The following is a 16,926-nucleotide window of genomic DNA, read 5'->3' on the forward strand; positions in this document are numbered from 1 at the left end:
CGGAGAGGGGGATGAGCAGGGCCCCGCTCAACTTGCTTCAGGATGAACCCATGGCACAGGACAGCAGCAGGCAACAGGGGCTCACGATGCACAGAAGAATGCAGGAGTAGAAGACGACATCAGGTGGCCAAGTTTCCAGACAGCACAGGAGGACACCTGGCTTTGTCGGAGGCCACGAGGGTTCTTGGCCCCTCTGGAAACCTGGCCAGAAGCTCCATCCTCAGTCCGGCACCTGGCTTTGGGCTTCCTGGTCAATGCACTCATGGGACATCAAGACCGGCTTTAGCAGGGCAGGCACCTTCTGCCGTAGGAGCGGCCACCAAGGCCAGAGAGGTTGAAGCCCCCGGAGGAGATGGGCACTCCCTCCTCGCTCAGGATGCTGCCCACAGCAGCGGAGGTGGTGGATCCCACAGCGGTGTTCTGGGGGAAGGAGCTGAGGATGGGTCCGGGCAGGGTCACCACCACGGGCGAGGGCTGGATCACCACGCGGGAGTCCTGGCACTGCCTGACGCAGGGCTCGTTGCAGCTGTTGGCAAGCGGGGTTGGGCCACAGGGACGGCACAGATCGTAGCAGGACATGGCTGTGGGATGGAGGTGCACCTGGGAGGGAGGGCAAGGAAAGCACGGGCAGCGTGTGAGGCACAGGCTGGGGAGCAGGGAGAGCCTGCCTAGGGAGGAAGAGGGACTGAAGAGCCCAGGTACCGAATGCGGCCCTGCAGAGAAACCAAAGTCCTTCTCCCACCTCCCCCCCGATGAGGGCCAGGAGAGCAGAGAAGCTGGGACCAGGATCAAGGAGCAATTCCCTCAGCAGAGCTAGACCGAAAGAAAGACTCAGTTGAGGCCAAGGGACGAAGAAGAGAAGAAGAGAGAGAGAAGAGTGAGGCAAAGGTGTTTGCAGCTCACCTTGTTCACCAAGGAGGAGAAGGCAAGAGAAGTGGATGAGGGAGCCTGCTGTGGGACTGCCTTTTATACTGCTCCCGACCGCCCCAGGCCCACAGGCACCCTTGGCGCATGCAATGTGGTACCAACAAGCTCATCTTGTATAGTACGCACTCCCTACTACTGAAGTTGGCTTTGATTTGGCAGTTTCAACGCTCCCTCCCCATTTCCTTGCTAATAGCATGCCAATTCCACCCCAGAGCCTTGGTTTCTGTGACATAATTACAGATCAAATGAATTTCTTGCACAGCACGGTTATTCAGGTAATTTAGGCCTTTATGGTGATCCGATTGGAAAGCAATGCGTTCGGCTGTCATTTCAGCCCCTGGCTTGTCTTCCACAGGGCCATTTGTATATTAGAATCACGCTAGAGTCATCTTAGTTACATAACTGGATATTTTGCATGGTTTGCACAAATATACTTCCAGGTATCTTGCTCTGTTTCTTAGGACCGCACCACATACCTGGCTCAAATCTCTCATTGAGAGCGAGATGGTTTTTTAGATAAAGACCTAATTAGGTCACAAACTCCGTAGCAAATTTTTAGTTTGTCAGGCAACATTAAAACCATTTTATTTCAGAAATCACACCATGGTTTATAGCTTATTGTATCACTACCTTCTAATTTTGTAGAATCTCCCATACTTTTAATTCCCAGCATACAACATGGGACTATTAGAATGCTTTGAAAAGTGTGTTCTTCCGAGGCAACGTAACACTTGAGCCATTTTTGGAAATAATTTGCCTCTCAACTGCCACTGAGCACTTTCTGTAAAGGGTCAAAAATTGTTTTCTCCTTCCCTACCAATAGTGAGCTGAGGTCTGTTTGGGGGATAGCCTACGTTTTTACATGGGGTCAGCAAACGGAGCCACTGCTGGTAAGGAGAATCCTTTCCTGACATGAGACTGCGAATTATCTCACCATGCTGAGACTAAAATTTTGCTTTCAGACTTTATGGGCTCATGTTCAAACCGTGCAAGGACAGTGTTAGACGGGTCAGCTGGTCCTACCTGGCCAGATACGAGTTGCACATTCAAAATATCAATTAAAACCCATTGTGCAATATCAGACAGGCCAGGCACTTCTTAAGTACAGAGAAAGCTCTTCTCACAATGTGGCTTCGAATCATCCGTGTACTGGCAGCAGTGAAGACCATGATAGTACAAGACAAAACCATCCCGTTAAATAGTTGAGGTGAAACTCGGTGGGAAAAGCACTGCGGGTCTTGAGAGACCCTGACTTCAGAATTTAGCACAGCAAATCAGTGGGGTTTGCAAAGCAAACCAGAATTGCTCTACAGAGCATTTCTCAGTGGAAACACACTGTTTGCATCTGGCGTTGGATATGGGCTACTGGACGAGTTGTTTCCCTCATCTAATTAGGGGTGTGATGTGCTAAGCTTTTATGTACTGGCATAACAAACCGGTATCCAGAACGTTCCCTTACAGTGTTCAGACAACTCTCCTGGAGGAAAGAAATTAAAGCAATTGAGAAGACATGAGAAGACAGCATCCACGCAATTGCTTGGACACATATTTTGGGTTGATTTATTACCATACCCAAACACAGAAAGCCAAATGCTTCATTCAGGTGGTGTAGCAAACAATAATTTATACTACATTGGAGTAATTTGAGTTGGTAATTTTGGCTAACCAAATGAAGAAAAATGAAGACTGACGCTCAAATTTTTACACCATTGCATGAAGCATTTCTGAAGAGAGAAATGTTTAATTTCACTCATTAAAACAGAACCTAATACATCACGACTGCAGCAAAACGAGAATTAAACTGACTGTGAAGGGATAAAAGCATCCACCCAGCAGAATTCCTGCAGAACATCACACCCGGATTGGTGATTTTATTTTTATTATTTTCAGAATTCAACACAGAGAAAAAACAAATTCATTGGGGGTGCATCCTGTAGCAATCACTGAGGTGCAATAAGCGATCGATTCCAGGATTAACGGAAACGTTTTTCTAAAATATTTTTTCATTCAAAAAAAATAGATTTCACTTAAAGTTTTCTCCCTAGCAATATCAAAACCTTGATCCTTCATTTGCCTCCCTTACATATTCAGGTGTGTCTGTCTGCGGATCCCCAGGGCTGTACAACAACACTGAAGCTTCTCCTTTGGCTTCTTTAAAGGAAGGAACTTCAAAGTTAGTCCCAAATATTTATGAACGCTTGAGACATACAAAGTGTGTATACTATGCAAATATTGCGAGTATATGACAAAATTTAAATAGTTATGTCACTTGGATAATAACATCGCTTGAAGTTTGAGAGTCATGGGTAGTCCCTAAGTAGGCAATATTTAATAGCTACAGAAACCAGGGTTATTAATTTTTTCATTAAAAAGTAGTTTTGTGTGTGTCATAATAACAACCTTTTATAGAACTCCTGGAGCAGATCCACAGCCACTCTAAATTCTTATGGCTTTATAGTGCAGCAGCATCAGGCAACAAAATAAGGTTGGAATATGGGTTTTTTGGAAATCACCAACACAAGCCATCCACTTTCTCGAACATCAGCTTGCTGCCACAGGCTCTGTGCCTCTCCCCGCTGTCACCACAAAAACATCTTGTGTATAAACCCTAAGTTGTTGCTTCTCTCCCTTCGCCTTTCACAGCACATCCTTGCCAGTGAAAAATAATTCCCTCAGCTCCCCCAGGAGAAGACAAACTGAGCTGCCTACCTGCAGAGCGGGAGCCGTACATCTGCTCCGGATCGACAGCAAAAATTCACACCCAGTGACTCCACCATAAGTGGCTCCTTCAGGCTGGGCCAGACCAGGAAGGCTCTGAGACTTGCCATGATTGCATGGAAAAGCCTGGTATAGCGTAATCACTTCTATTTCAATAGGCTGCCTAGGCAGAAATCGGTATTTTGTTTCTTATTCTTTAGAAAAGGACATTTCTGGTCATCCTAACCCTTTCTGATAAAGCCTCATTCTGTACTCCAGCTTTGGTTGGTCCCTGGGATGCTTATTTGGGCATCAACTTGGATTAAAGGGTCTGCCAGTAAGAATTGGGGTGCAAAGCTGCCACCACCAAGAATGACAAAGACCTTTTTTGTCCCCACGTAGCTCATCTTCGGGCTGTCATGTCAAAAGCTGCAGCCGTCAGTCCACAGGACGGGCTAGTCGGGAAAAGTATCTTGCATCGTACCCTGAGATCTGCCCTTCCCTACAGACAGATTTCCTGTCCAGAGTTGTTTACCTGCTACTTGTTTGCTTCTCCAATAGAGCAGTAAAAATTTTCCTCTGTAAATCCCTTCTAAATGATGAGGTGTGTTGGAGGCATCCCTAGGGCAATAACTCTTATCAGGAAGCTCTGCCTCCTCCTTAAATCAAATGTCACATCACAAGTATTCATGAATGATTTATAAGTGCTGACTGCTGTGTTATTAAAGCGTGGTATTGGCTTCCGACACCCATGGATTGAGTAATAATATCCCTTTAAGATAAACAGATCAAAGTCACGTATGCCATTCCCCTAATCAGGTCATGATTCCTTGCCTCATAACGTTGGGGTTTGGTTTTTTTCTACATTGCATTAATATTAGATCCCACCTCTTACAGTCTTGGGTGACCATGGACCCCAGTAGATGCAAAGAAACTCCATTCCACGCATTTTTATGTCATTGCAATGATTTCTACCTCAAAGGGTAAAGCCTTATAATTTTAATCAATTTTTTTTCTCAGGATACAAGTCATCTCAGCAACAGATTATTTTCCCTTCCTGCAAGCGTATTTCAAGAGCTGGCCCCCCTTCAACGGCACAACTGCCATTTAGTGGGCTGCCTGTCATCTGCCCGATGCTCTTGTTCCCCACTCATCTTGCCCCTCAAATCACATTTAGCTGGTAAGGACCACAGGCAGATGGGCTGGGAGCTGGAGTGCACGGCTTGGAAAGCACAAAGAGCCTTTCAAAACTACGAGTTAGTTCTGGCTTCAAATTTGGAACAGCTCCGAGACGCCTCGTTTTCAAGGCAAATGGCTTCTAAAAATCTACATCCTCGGAGGCATCATGGCTTTGGCAACCAAAATCTCATCATTCTTCAGTGGGAGCGAACCTTCGCTTGCCCTGTAACGCAGGAGTGACTTCTCTTTAATTTTGTCTCTCTGAAGCGCACCCAGCTCCAAAGCCAGACTCGGGGGGATCGCAGAGGAGGGATTACAGGGAATCGCCAAGCTCCATATGAGGTGACGCCAAAGATCACGGCTGCTACTTTGGTGACCTCGGTCATTGGCCGTACCCACGGAACCCGCACGCTCCATGCGTTCACATCACCTGATACACAGGGAGAAGGAATTTTCTTTCCTTTGCTCCTGAATTTTAGCGCTCCTCCACCCAAAAGCAGCTGGATCCTACCCTCGGACAGGCGGTTTATGTTTGCGGCAGACAGTCTTAGCAGTCAGCTCTTTGGACAAGGTTGGGATGACCTTTGTAGCTGGGTGTAAAAAAAAAAAAACCAAACCCCTCTTTTTGCAGGTTTAATGTACAATCCACTGTAACTACGCAAGTAAATCTTTGGGCAACACACTGCCGCTGCTGGGGTACCCTCTTATCCTGTGGAGGACTGGGAGATTTCAGTACAGAAAGCATCCATGCTCCACCACCTTTCTCTGAGAACCAGCTCATTTGCTTGTATTTTCCTTGTTTTTAATAATTCATTCAATTCATGGTCCTCATCTCCTAAATTATTCCTGTAAAGTACATGTCTTTGTAAAGATCCCAAAGCAAGTCATCGGGAACAGCCTGCGGAAGTTTCAGATTAAAGAATTTCAAAGCGCTTTGCAAACTCTCATTAATAATTTATACATGCAAAACACTTATTATCATATTTTAAGGATCCAGCACGATTGCCGTGTTTTAAAACAGAGTTACAAAGTCACCCTGAAATCCGTGTCAAGGTTATTAACGTACGTTCTCTGGTTATGTGTGGAGGCGCTTGCGTCATCTCACATTTTTGTTTGATTTTCACATGAAAAGTGGCTTTGCGCTGCCACCAGGTTTCTGAGAACAGGCGGCTGATGCAAACCGGCACAGAGAAAACCCAAACCTTCGACGACAATACTGATGTCTCAGAAATTACACAAAGATGCACTTGCTCACTTGATATGTGAAAACGGAGAATATTTGTATGCGCAAGCATGACCTCTGTATGTTCCTGTTACATATTTAATACTGTTTGCACTTAGGGGAGGGGTCTCAAAGAGCTGAACTACTCATATTAAGGAATAACAAAATAAAGACCCTTTATTAAGGCCCTTAATCAAGACTCGGAGGCCTTTTCAGAGCAGTCAGGAGAATGATTTGAGCCAAGGATTAGGCTCCTGGACATCTCTAATGAAAGTAGGAGAGGAGAATGCGACGGTCAAAACGTGCAAATGGGGCAAGCCTGACACATGCAGGCAGGGTGCAGAACTCAGTCCGGGGGGAAAAAATCTGGGGAGTTAATTCAAACCTCACGCACAAAAGGCTTCTTTAAGCTGTCACTCAGTTTAAGAAGGTTCCTATAACACAGGCCTCCTCTTTACCTTCTTTCCTTTACGTGTTTTCTTTGTTTTTCAGACTTTAAGAGTTCTCTTCAGGAAAGAGGATAAATCCACACTGAAACAATTATTCCTTGGTAACCAACCATTACCCAAGGGATGATTTTTGATATAGGATTGTCACTTAAAGGGTATTATTTTTGTAACAAAGGTCATTACTGCATAGTGAGTAATTTGCAGGCATTGGTAATGGCGGATTTCTAGAGTGACAGCTTCGGTTTCAAAATACATCCGTGAAGCCGCAGATTTTAACTAGGGACAGCGTCTTAAAATACTTTAAGCAGCTGTCAGAATGCTCGTTCCAAGTTGGGGGGGGGTGGGTAAAAAAAAAAGCAGAGTGTGAGGATTTCCAGCCCTATTGAATTGCTGTTTTGTTCAGGCCAAGTGCATCCCCCTGCACTGGGATTCCTAATCCCTTTGGCCACTTTTCAGATACAGTTTCAGGTCTCTCCTGCGAACACAGCTATCGCGGAGAGCGGAGTGTCCCGGGGTCCCAACCGCCAGCCTAGCTACAGTTGTATGCACTGCAGTCATCCGATGAGCTGAGCTCTTACCCCAAATCCTCAGTTTATGGCGGAAACAGTGCCAGGAGAACGCGACTATAATGGATGCTCTTAAAATGAAAGAATTTATTAAAACTCAGGTCAGTGCTTCCTTCCTGACTGCCACGGATTTCCTACGTAAAACTGGAAAAGTCGTTCCAGAAGGTAAAGCCCTCGCTGTGCTTTTCTGTGCTGACAGCCCCTCCCTTAATCCCTCTGCATTAACTTGGCATTTGTAAAAGAGATCCTAATCCCTGCTCTTTTGTTTCTCAGGTCTAATCAGTCTGAAAGCTGCTTGTTCTGAGTGGGGACTCGCCCTGTATTTGCCCGATGCCACGCAATCTCAGTTAAGACTTCAAAGAGTTGCTGGGATCCGAATTATAAATAATGCGATAAATGTCAAGGAGGAAAGCCTGTTTTACTCCAGGCTGTTCCATTTGCTCACCAAGTGACCTCTGACAATTCATTTAGCCTCTGTGCTTCACTATTAAACCTAGATAATAACTAGAATTAACATTTGCCAAAGGCAATGAAAAATTAAGCTGCGAGGGAAGTACAAGGCAGCATTTTATATAGCACCCAAAAATTGCAAAGAGAATAAAAGTCTCAAGGAGTCCCATAACGTACTTACAGCACACGGGGCCATAGAAAGAGGCTGCAATGAATTGTCAGAGGTCAGAGCAGTCTCTGGGACAGTATTTAGAAAAGACAAGGCCCATAAGAGGAGCACAGGTTATGCTAAGCCTGGATTAATGGCACAAAAAGCTCAGTCTGAGCACAGTTGGCAGCCCAGGTTTTTCTTGCCAGGCATTTCCAGCTATCTTCCTGTAATGTTTATTAAAGATCACATCTGATTTGTTCCAAGCACTTACGGAAAAGCCTTGTCGTGGTTTAACCCGGCTGGCAACTCAGCACCAGGCAGCCGCTCGCTCACTCCCCGCCTCCCTCAGTGGGATGGGGGAGAGAATCGGGAAAAAAATAAAAGGTTAGAGCCGAGGGCTGAGATAACGACAGTTTAATACGAGAAAACAATAGTAATAATGAGAATGATAACAGAATATACAAAATGAATGATGCACAATGCAGTTGCTCACCACCCGCCGACTGATGCCCAGCCCCTCCCAAGCCACGACCACTCTCCCCGCACCAACCGACCAACTCCCCCGAGCATGACGTTCTATGGTCTGGAATAGCTCTTTGGTCAGTTGGGGTCAGCTGTCCTAGCTGTGCCCCCTCCCAGCTTGTTCTGCCCCTGGCCGAGCAGGAGAAGCTCAAAAAGTCCTTGAGTAGTCTGAGCACTACTTGGCAACAACTAAAACCATCAGTGAGTTACCAACATCCTTCTGGTACTAAACCCAAAACACAGCACTGTGCTAGCTACTAGGAAGAAAATTAACTCCGTCCCAGCCGAAACCAGGACAAGCCTCCAGTGAGCATTGCCCTGGTTCAGGAAATATCCAGGGCCACCCGGCTCCCCCAGGTGCAGGACCTGACACCCCACAGCCCCCATCACACCCAGGCTTCTTCGCACTGACCCCGTGGGGCTCCCCGACTGCAGCGCCCCACGCCTGCGCCATCACGGAGCGTCTTGCTGCTTTCCTATAAAACTGAGCTACTGGGGCAATTCCAGTAATTAAGGGATCTACCGCACGCGATAGCTTTCCTCCCTAAGACCAGCGCCTGCAGTGGTTTACAGGCAGTTATAAACTGGATTTATTTTACCTACACATTTTTAAGGTTTATCTTCACTCGGCTTATGAGCAGCACGTGGCGGGAATTTTATAGCGATACAACCAATCATTGTCTTTACCCATGGTTAAACTGCAAGAACAAGAACCAAAATCTTACTAAATGAATTCTGAAGGAAAACAAAGACGTAGAAATAAATATATATTCATCTCCCTATATCTGTGTATATGATTTCTCAGCCAAATGACTCCTGCTGCACAGCTTTAATGGTAGCTCCTCAGTGGTAAGAGCAGTGCTTTGGCAGATTAATTAGAAGTAAATCTTCAGACATTCCCACTGCCTTTACTCCCCTTTTGCCTAGAGCCCTCAAAAAGCCGGCTTTAATCAGAAAACTGTAGCCATATTCCCCATTTCTTATTATGGCCCTGAACACCAACCTGGCTAAGATGTAGCAATGTTTTACTCAGAAAAGTCCGAACAGCGCTAAGGATGAAATGCAAATCCACATTTTTACTCCAGCCTTTTTTTTTTTTTTTTGGGCCACCTTCTGGCAAAAAGTGAGGCACTCAATGGTGTTCCCCTGTAGATTCACCTGCTTAAAATCAACATGAGAAATAAGAGACCGAGCTCTTCATTTGTACAAGAAAAATCCTTTGCCTCCCTGAAGAGCAGCTGCCTTCAGCAAATCGGAACGGCTTTCTCTTAGGGATGTTAGGCAGAAGGAATAGGCATGGGGGTTTTTTTCCCCATCGCGCCAAGCAGCAAGATTTGATTTTGAAATATTTTAGACAAATCAGTATAAATGCTCTAGTGATCCCCAGAGGGACTGAAGGGATGCCCACGCACAGGCGTGAGCATGACTTATCTAGGAGGGAGTCAGTCCGAACACAAAGCTTCCTAACCAGGCTGGAGCAGAGAGACAAAAAGGGACCCAAGCCTGGGAAAATCCGCTACAAATAAATATACTACATTATACAAGCTGGCACCAGCCTTACTCCAGTCATCCTGCAGCACTGCAAAGTGTTAATAAAATAATGTACTTCAGCTTTAGATCTTTGCCTTCTTCAGAGCAGCTGCTGCATCTCTGCCCCTTAAAGGAGGAGCCTTTAGGGATCCCCACATATCCGGATCAAGCGGCGGCAACACCACCGTCCATCCTGAACAGGGAAAGCCTCACTGCAGTCCTCTCAGCTGGCTCCCTTTTCTTAGTTCCTCCAGCCTCAGAAAGCTTTTTAGACCCACCCTAAATATGATTGTCTTAAAGCAACCATCAGGCCCCGCGTGGCAAAGACTCCACTATCAAAACTATTAATTCTCTTTCACAAGATTTGCACTCGAAGTGAAGGGCGACCGTTGTGTGGTGCTAGGATGATGACGTCCCTCGTCCCTCCCGCCCTTGCCGTGCAAGCTGGGAGGAAGGATTCCTTTGTTCGTAATTACTATTTACTTACATTTTTCCTTCATATCATAAATTATCTGTAGCTTGGGAGGTTGTTAGCAGGGGTCCTAAGGCAAAAGCATTTATGGGAGCTTGCAAACAGAACAAAAGATTTCAGGCTGATCCCCAGCCATTTATGCAGATAAAGCATTTTGCATCAGGTCTGCTAACGTAACGCAGCGAGCTCCATTGTACTTCTCGAGTGTGTCCCCAAATATGTAAGTGATCCCTATTCCTGGCATTACAATAGGATTTAATTAAGAATACCTTTTATGTATTAAAAAAACCTTTCAGGTTTATAAGCTGGCATGTCAGGCGACTGTTATGCCAAAGAACTCCCAACAGTTTTACCTGATGGCCTCTTCAGAAATCTGTTTCCATGCAAATCCCGGTTTCCCTCTCCTCCTTTAACGGGATATTTCTCTCATTGATTTCCACTTTAAAGTGTTTATAAAAACATTTTTAAATCCACATGTCTGGCTCATTCATAAAGATCTTGACAAACTGACAGCCCTCATTTTCACTGATTCTTTGGTAGTCTAATATTAAACTTATGCCTCTCATTTCTCTTAAATTAAGTTCTCATCAGGATAGAGCTATTGCTTGTGTATCCCATCCCACCCCCGCCGCCCCAGTCTTCACCTTAGTACTGTCACAGAAAAACACAGCCTGGGTGGAAACACCAGTTGCAGATTCCAGTCCATTACAACCTTCCCTTTCCTGTAATATTCTCCTTTTCAACCCGGTCAAAAAGCTGGAGGGGGAGCAGGGGGAAACACCAAACCAGCTTGGCCGTGTGATGCTCCGTGACTTCACTTTGAGTCAGTGGCAAGAAAACGTGGGTAGCATCTACCTGCCTTTAATTGCAACACAGTCAAACCCTGCAAAGAGACCTGAAACCAATCCACTTAAATCCTATGCAAGCGCTATTTGTAACGATGAAAAGCAGACGTTCGATAAGGTAGAGCTCTCGCCCTAGGAATCCATCCTATTCAAAAAGGACTGGGAAAATGGCTACAGATTTATTGAGTTGTTCTCCTCATCCATGAATAATCCCCGAGAGGGACGCCAGCTGTACACTGCTAAGTTTGATGCCCTGTAATGCATTTCAGAGGAAAACTCTTCCGCACCGGACAACACGTTGGATTTGGGAAATAAAAATAAAATCCTGCTCCCTGAATCCTTTTCACAGACTGAATTTGAGGGGGAAAAAAATGCAAATAAAGGAAGGCTCGATTAACTCATAACTGAAATGTGGTTAATGAAGCGTATCAAGCTCTTTTTGACCCACGGAACGTTAAAGCGAAGCCTGCCTGCAGGGTGTAGTGTGCATTTAGCACACGGCGTGAAGCTCCAGTGCCTAACGAACACAAACAGCGAGCAAAACAGTTTCATTACTTGCAGAAGTTATGCATGCAGCAAAGTTTGTTTTGCAACTAATTAAGACTTCATGCAAAAAGGGTGTCACATCCTCCAGGCAATTTGACTAAGTGTATAAAAGCATTTGCTACGTAGAACTCTTCTAATCACTTTTCTTAAACTCTTCTCCTTGGTGATCCGGGTAAGTCAATTTTGAATCAATTACTTATTGCTATCTAAATATTATCAAATGATAGGGTAAACTTCGGAAAGGGCACGGGGGTATTCTTCCAGAAATATGCTTTCTATTGTCCTTTAGTTTAAAGTCAACTGAACTTTTACAGCTTGGAGGTGAAAGCTGGCATTTGCAAACTACATTAGTGTTCGGGACAGCCGGTCATTTAAGCCAGGGATGGCATATAAAACTCTCTTGGAACTCTAAAGAGCCTCAATAATTTCATATTGGTGAGCATTATTTTCATATTATAAAGACTGGGTTTCATTAAACAAGTTAGCGTTGACAAAAAAAATAATTTTTTATGATGTTCTCACCCTCAGCTGCCTTCAAGGAAGCTGTGGTGTCTTTTAACAGCTGGAGAACTTGTCCTAAGTATTTTCAAAATCCTACAGAGACTGGAACTTGGATTTTTCTGACTAAAAAGCCTCTTTACTGCTGCTTTTGTTTAAAATATATTTATAGAGCTGAATTCCACCTCTTGAAGGAACGGACAAGCGTTTGTTCTTCACCTCTGTTCATGAGTACTAGGATAAGCTTTGACAAGTCCTTTGCCTGCATTGGACTGCTGGAGGTTCCCTAAAAACCTGATCTATGATCAGGACTTAAGACTGATCTTGTCCCAAAGGCTAAGCCAGCCATTTCAGTCCCAACTCTTTAGCTGGTAAAATATTCTGTTGTTGCTTTTTTTTTTTTTTCTTACCTTCAAGTCAAAGGCATAGGGTCAATTGGAAAAAGCTGTAGATGCTTCCCTGAGGATTGGAGAAGGCAACCACGGCATGTGGCTAAAACGAGATGTTTAGATGAGACACAAGAAATCTCCCCTGAATTTTGCCGCTCCCGCAGACCCCTGGGGTAAACGTTAGGAAATCAGTTCAGACCCAGCCTTTAGGCCAGCCTTAATCTCTTCACACTGATAAAGTGAAGAAAATTATCGCTTCTTCCTCACTCTGTTTGTCATGCCTAATTAGTGTGGGCACAATCCAGGGCAAGGATGGCCTGTTAATCTATAATTACGCAATACCGGAGAAAATCTGGCCTTGATAACAGGTACAGTTTTGAAGAGCTGTGTGATTTCAAATAGAAGATACCATAATGCAGATGATATATAATGAGACTAATAAAAGATGGGTGGATCTTCATCCCAGATCATATTGTTCCACTTCTAACCAGGCGAGATGAGGTAACCAGCTTCACCCCCATGTTTTGGTTTTGCCAATACCGTGAGGATTAAAATTGAAAACATGGAGCCGAGTTGGGGTTACAGCTTTCCGCGGGGTTTGAAGCGGCAAGAGGAGGAGTGAGACAGAGCAGTGCAACACACTGAAAATCTTGGGGAGAAGCAATAGCACAAGAGCATTTTAAGTTGAAAACAGTGGTGATCTAGAAAATATCGTCAGATATTGAGACAATGAAGTTCCAAAGGGTTACTAAGAAAGGAGGAGAGTTACTGGATGGGAAATGGGAACCAGACAAACATTTAACGACCACCTGAACTACTTGCACTTTGTAATTCCCCCATTTCCCAGCAACTGTGATATCCAGCATGCAACCCTATCATTCCCAAATCTTGACACCTAATATGCAAGCTTCTTGCTGGACTAACAACTGCCTTTTCTCCTCCCCCTCCTCCTGTGTTTCAGGTCTGGATCTGTCACATGTCACCCTACAACGAGTGCTGCCTGCCACCGGGGGTGACGTGCCCCGAGCCGTTTGCCCTCACCTCCAATGACACCTGTGTCATAAAATACCCCGATACAATAGTGGACATAGTGGATCCTGACTCACCACCATATTCTGTGATTTATCCCGGCCCAACTCTCACCACCTTCCCTCAGCAAACCATAGTGGGATCTACGGCACTGTTCGATATCAGAAACTTGCTCTGTTCCAGGGGATCTCATGGGTTTAGGGGAATGTGTGGTTCTGGGACAGCGTGTAACTCAGGATTATCGTTTTATGATCCAGGAAACTTTAATCCTTTTTCTCCTCACTTGTCCAAACAATTTTGTTATAGAACTTGCAGGCCAACCTAAATCCAACATGGATATCTGTGGATTAAGTGAAAAGCAGAACTGAGAAGTAAGACAGATCACGACTGAGTTTATGGATAATGGATTATAGAAGTGCTGAGCTCCCACAGTTCCCAGTGGAGTCCATAAAAGCATGGCTTCCTGGCCCTAGACCTGCACGAAGACTAGAATTTCCAAACTACCAAGAATTGAAATTTCGCTATTGATCTTATTCGAAATTAAAAAGAATTAAAAAATAGAATTTTCCAAGAAACAAGATTTTCAAATATATATTTTTGGGTTGATAAAAATGTATCTCAATAAATTCAAGTTTTTATGCCAACATTGACTTTTCAGTATCAGTTTCTCTCAAAATAAAAAAGTATAAATACTTCAAAATTATATGACTGAAAATCTTGGGTTCCAAAATGAAATTTTATCAAAATTCATATTCACTTATATATCTTGCTGAACCAGCATATACAATCAAAAAAATCAGCTCTACTTGGCATTTCTTAAAGTTAGGCATTTATAGGTCCTTTCTTGTGCTTTAATTCTGCTTAGACCCACGATGTAATGGTTTCCCAGCTTATTTCTCTGCTTCTAACTCATTTGATGCAAGCCAGGGCAAAAAAATACCTTCCAGCAATTGTAATAATAGCAGATTTCATTGTAAATTACTTCTAATCAATGAACAACAATCTGTGCAAAATCATGGAATGGGAGATTCATCGTAGAACCTCATGAAGTCCTGGAACTCTTCTGACTATATCCTATATCCATCTAATTTTGCGCATGTATATTCAGCTTCTCATTCGCATTAAATATTGTCATGCAGCACACACTTCTTTGGTTTTCCTTTTTTCTCTCTACACTTTATTTTTCAACCCTTGTGAGTCCCACTAAAAGTGGCATCCTCACCTTCCTGAGGCTCACCACCCACGCCAGTGTGAAGTAAATCACCACTTGATATTTATAAGCTTTTGCATCTTTTTCAAGAATTCATCTGAATTACATTTCTGCATGGCAGAAAGATGCTGCTGTCTCTGGAGGGGGCTGTACCCTGCATGGTGCAGCACCAGGCCACCTCCATCGTGGGCCATGGAAAGCTGCCTGGCTGCAACCTCCTCCCTGCTCCTTCGCAGGCTCTCAAGAGTGCAGGTGCCCACACAGCAGATACAGATTTTTTTAATTAATTGAAGTACTAGTATGAATTTCCCAACCTACTCACAAGGTTATTCCCCTAAAATAAGACAAAAATCATTCAACAGGCATGTGCAGGCAAGAGCAAGGGCACTATAACCCCCTCTCTAGGTCACTTGGTTGGGATAACTTGCGCAAGAAGAATCTGCAATATGGGTACGCGCAACTTCATAGCACAAAGCAAATATATATATATTGGCCAATATATGGTAATAGCCAGGACTAATGAGTTCTTACGCTGAGCATTAGTGTGCTCACGTTCCCCCCCCCCCCCCAAAAGGCACTATGAGCCCAGCAGAGGAATGATTCTGCTTTTCATGATCTATGTTCTGTGACTCAGAAGGATCAATCACTTTTCCACCTCCCTCATTAATCTCTGCTTTCAAAATATTAAAAAAAAAGAGGGACAAATATAAGTGGGTAATTTTTGGCTGGGCCTGTAGCAGTAGATCCATGAAAAATTACATCAAAGTTCACACCCTTAAGTCAGAAACAAAAGCTGCTACCTCCCAAGACTTCAAAACAGAGACCTTTTCCCACTGTAATCTCCAGGGGACTGCGTTTCCAACAGCTTTTGCCACCCCCCAGGACATCATCTCCGCACTAATCTCCTCGAGTTCTTGGAGTCTGCAAATTAAATCCACAACTTCTTTCTCCATAAATCAATCCCAGCTTCAGATGGCTCCTGTATGATCCTTTCAGTAAGAACAAATGCAGTTTTCAGAATGCTTCATAAACATTAATTATATTGGTACACATGCAGAGCATTGCAAAACTAAGCCTCTGCCGTCGGATTTAGACATCTGGATGTTGAGCAACACCTACACTTCAGAAATACGTGTATGAGGATTGCAAGCATCGTTTTTCAGGTGCGATCATTATTTTGCATTTTTTCATAAAAGCTTTTTTTTTTTTTTTAAAGTTTTAAACTGCCCCATGCATACCCCAATGGTTTTTAAAGTGCATGGGACAAATCCCAAGATGGCAGAAGCCAGCCATCTCTCTTCCCTCCAGCAATCCAGTATGGATTATGCTCAGTTTGCACTGTGCATGATCACATAATATTCATGGATTTTGAATATTGGTACCTAGCAACAGTCTAGCCCCATGAACATGCCTCCAGTGGTGGCCTATTCAATAGCAGATCAGCAAGACCAACTCTAGTGGCTACCATCCACCACTAAAGTCACACCACTCTCTAACACCACCACACTTGTCCTACAAATGGAGCCGTGATGCCTGTTCTAGCGTCCGTGATGGAGGATCCTTGCCTGTCTGGACCAACGCCTACAATGAGAGCACGGTGTCTGTCCTTCCTTTCTCCTTCCCCAAGGACTTGTGCAAAACCCATGTTGGTCAACCTAACCATAAATGACCTGGCATATTTGTGCCACGTGTAATTTCACTGTGAATACGCTCAGCTGCCATGCGGCCCAGAGCTTTGGGCGACAGCCACGCTATAAAGGAGGGCAGGCGCGTGCAGTACTGGTGTCAGTGCTGGGAAGTTCCGCGTGGCTGCGGTCTGCAGGAAGTGGAAGGATCACTCGGGCCCAGGTTCTGTACTAAAAGTCTGGTTTTATTCCCTTGCATGGTTTCCATGCAGCCTGGGTTTTGATTTAAGCAGATTTATACTCCCAGCTACCTTTAAGTGCCTCTCTGAGGGTTGGCCAGGGCAAAATTATTCACTGGGAAATCTCCAAGTGTCCTCAAGGAAAGAGTTTTGAAATACTTCCCGAGTGCTTTGTATTGATTTACATAGGCAAAGTGCCTATTATAAAGTTAATATCACATAACTCCATTTAGACATCCTGGAATCAGATCTTTACTATCAAGTAGCTCTTCATCCAGATCAGGTGCATCTGATAATAAGCCTTGAACATGCAAAGGGATTGTTCATCACTTCAAAAACAACTTTCCCACGCAGCAGATTCTCCAGTCCCGATTCTCCCT

General features: G+C 44.4%; 1 protein-coding gene across 1 annotated transcript; it reads right to left on the minus strand.

Moving 5' to 3' along the window:
- Window positions 1–10: 10 nt before the first annotated feature.
- Window positions 11–1,013, minus strand: LOC104132182 (feather beta keratin). Its single transcript, XM_009645437.2, is given in 3 exon segments — window positions 11–603; window positions 908–943; window positions 945–1,013. Coding segments are annotated over 3 exon segments (426 nt in total). The 3' UTR covers window positions 11–282.
- Between the last annotated feature and the right edge of the window lie 15,913 nt (window positions 1,014–16,926).

Source organism: Egretta garzetta, unplaced genomic scaffold, assembly GCF_000687185.1.
Source record: "Egretta garzetta isolate BGI_Z169 unplaced genomic scaffold, ASM68718v1 scaffold701, whole genome shotgun sequence".
Lineage (NCBI taxonomy): Eukaryota > Metazoa > Chordata > Aves > Pelecaniformes > Ardeidae > Egretta > Egretta garzetta.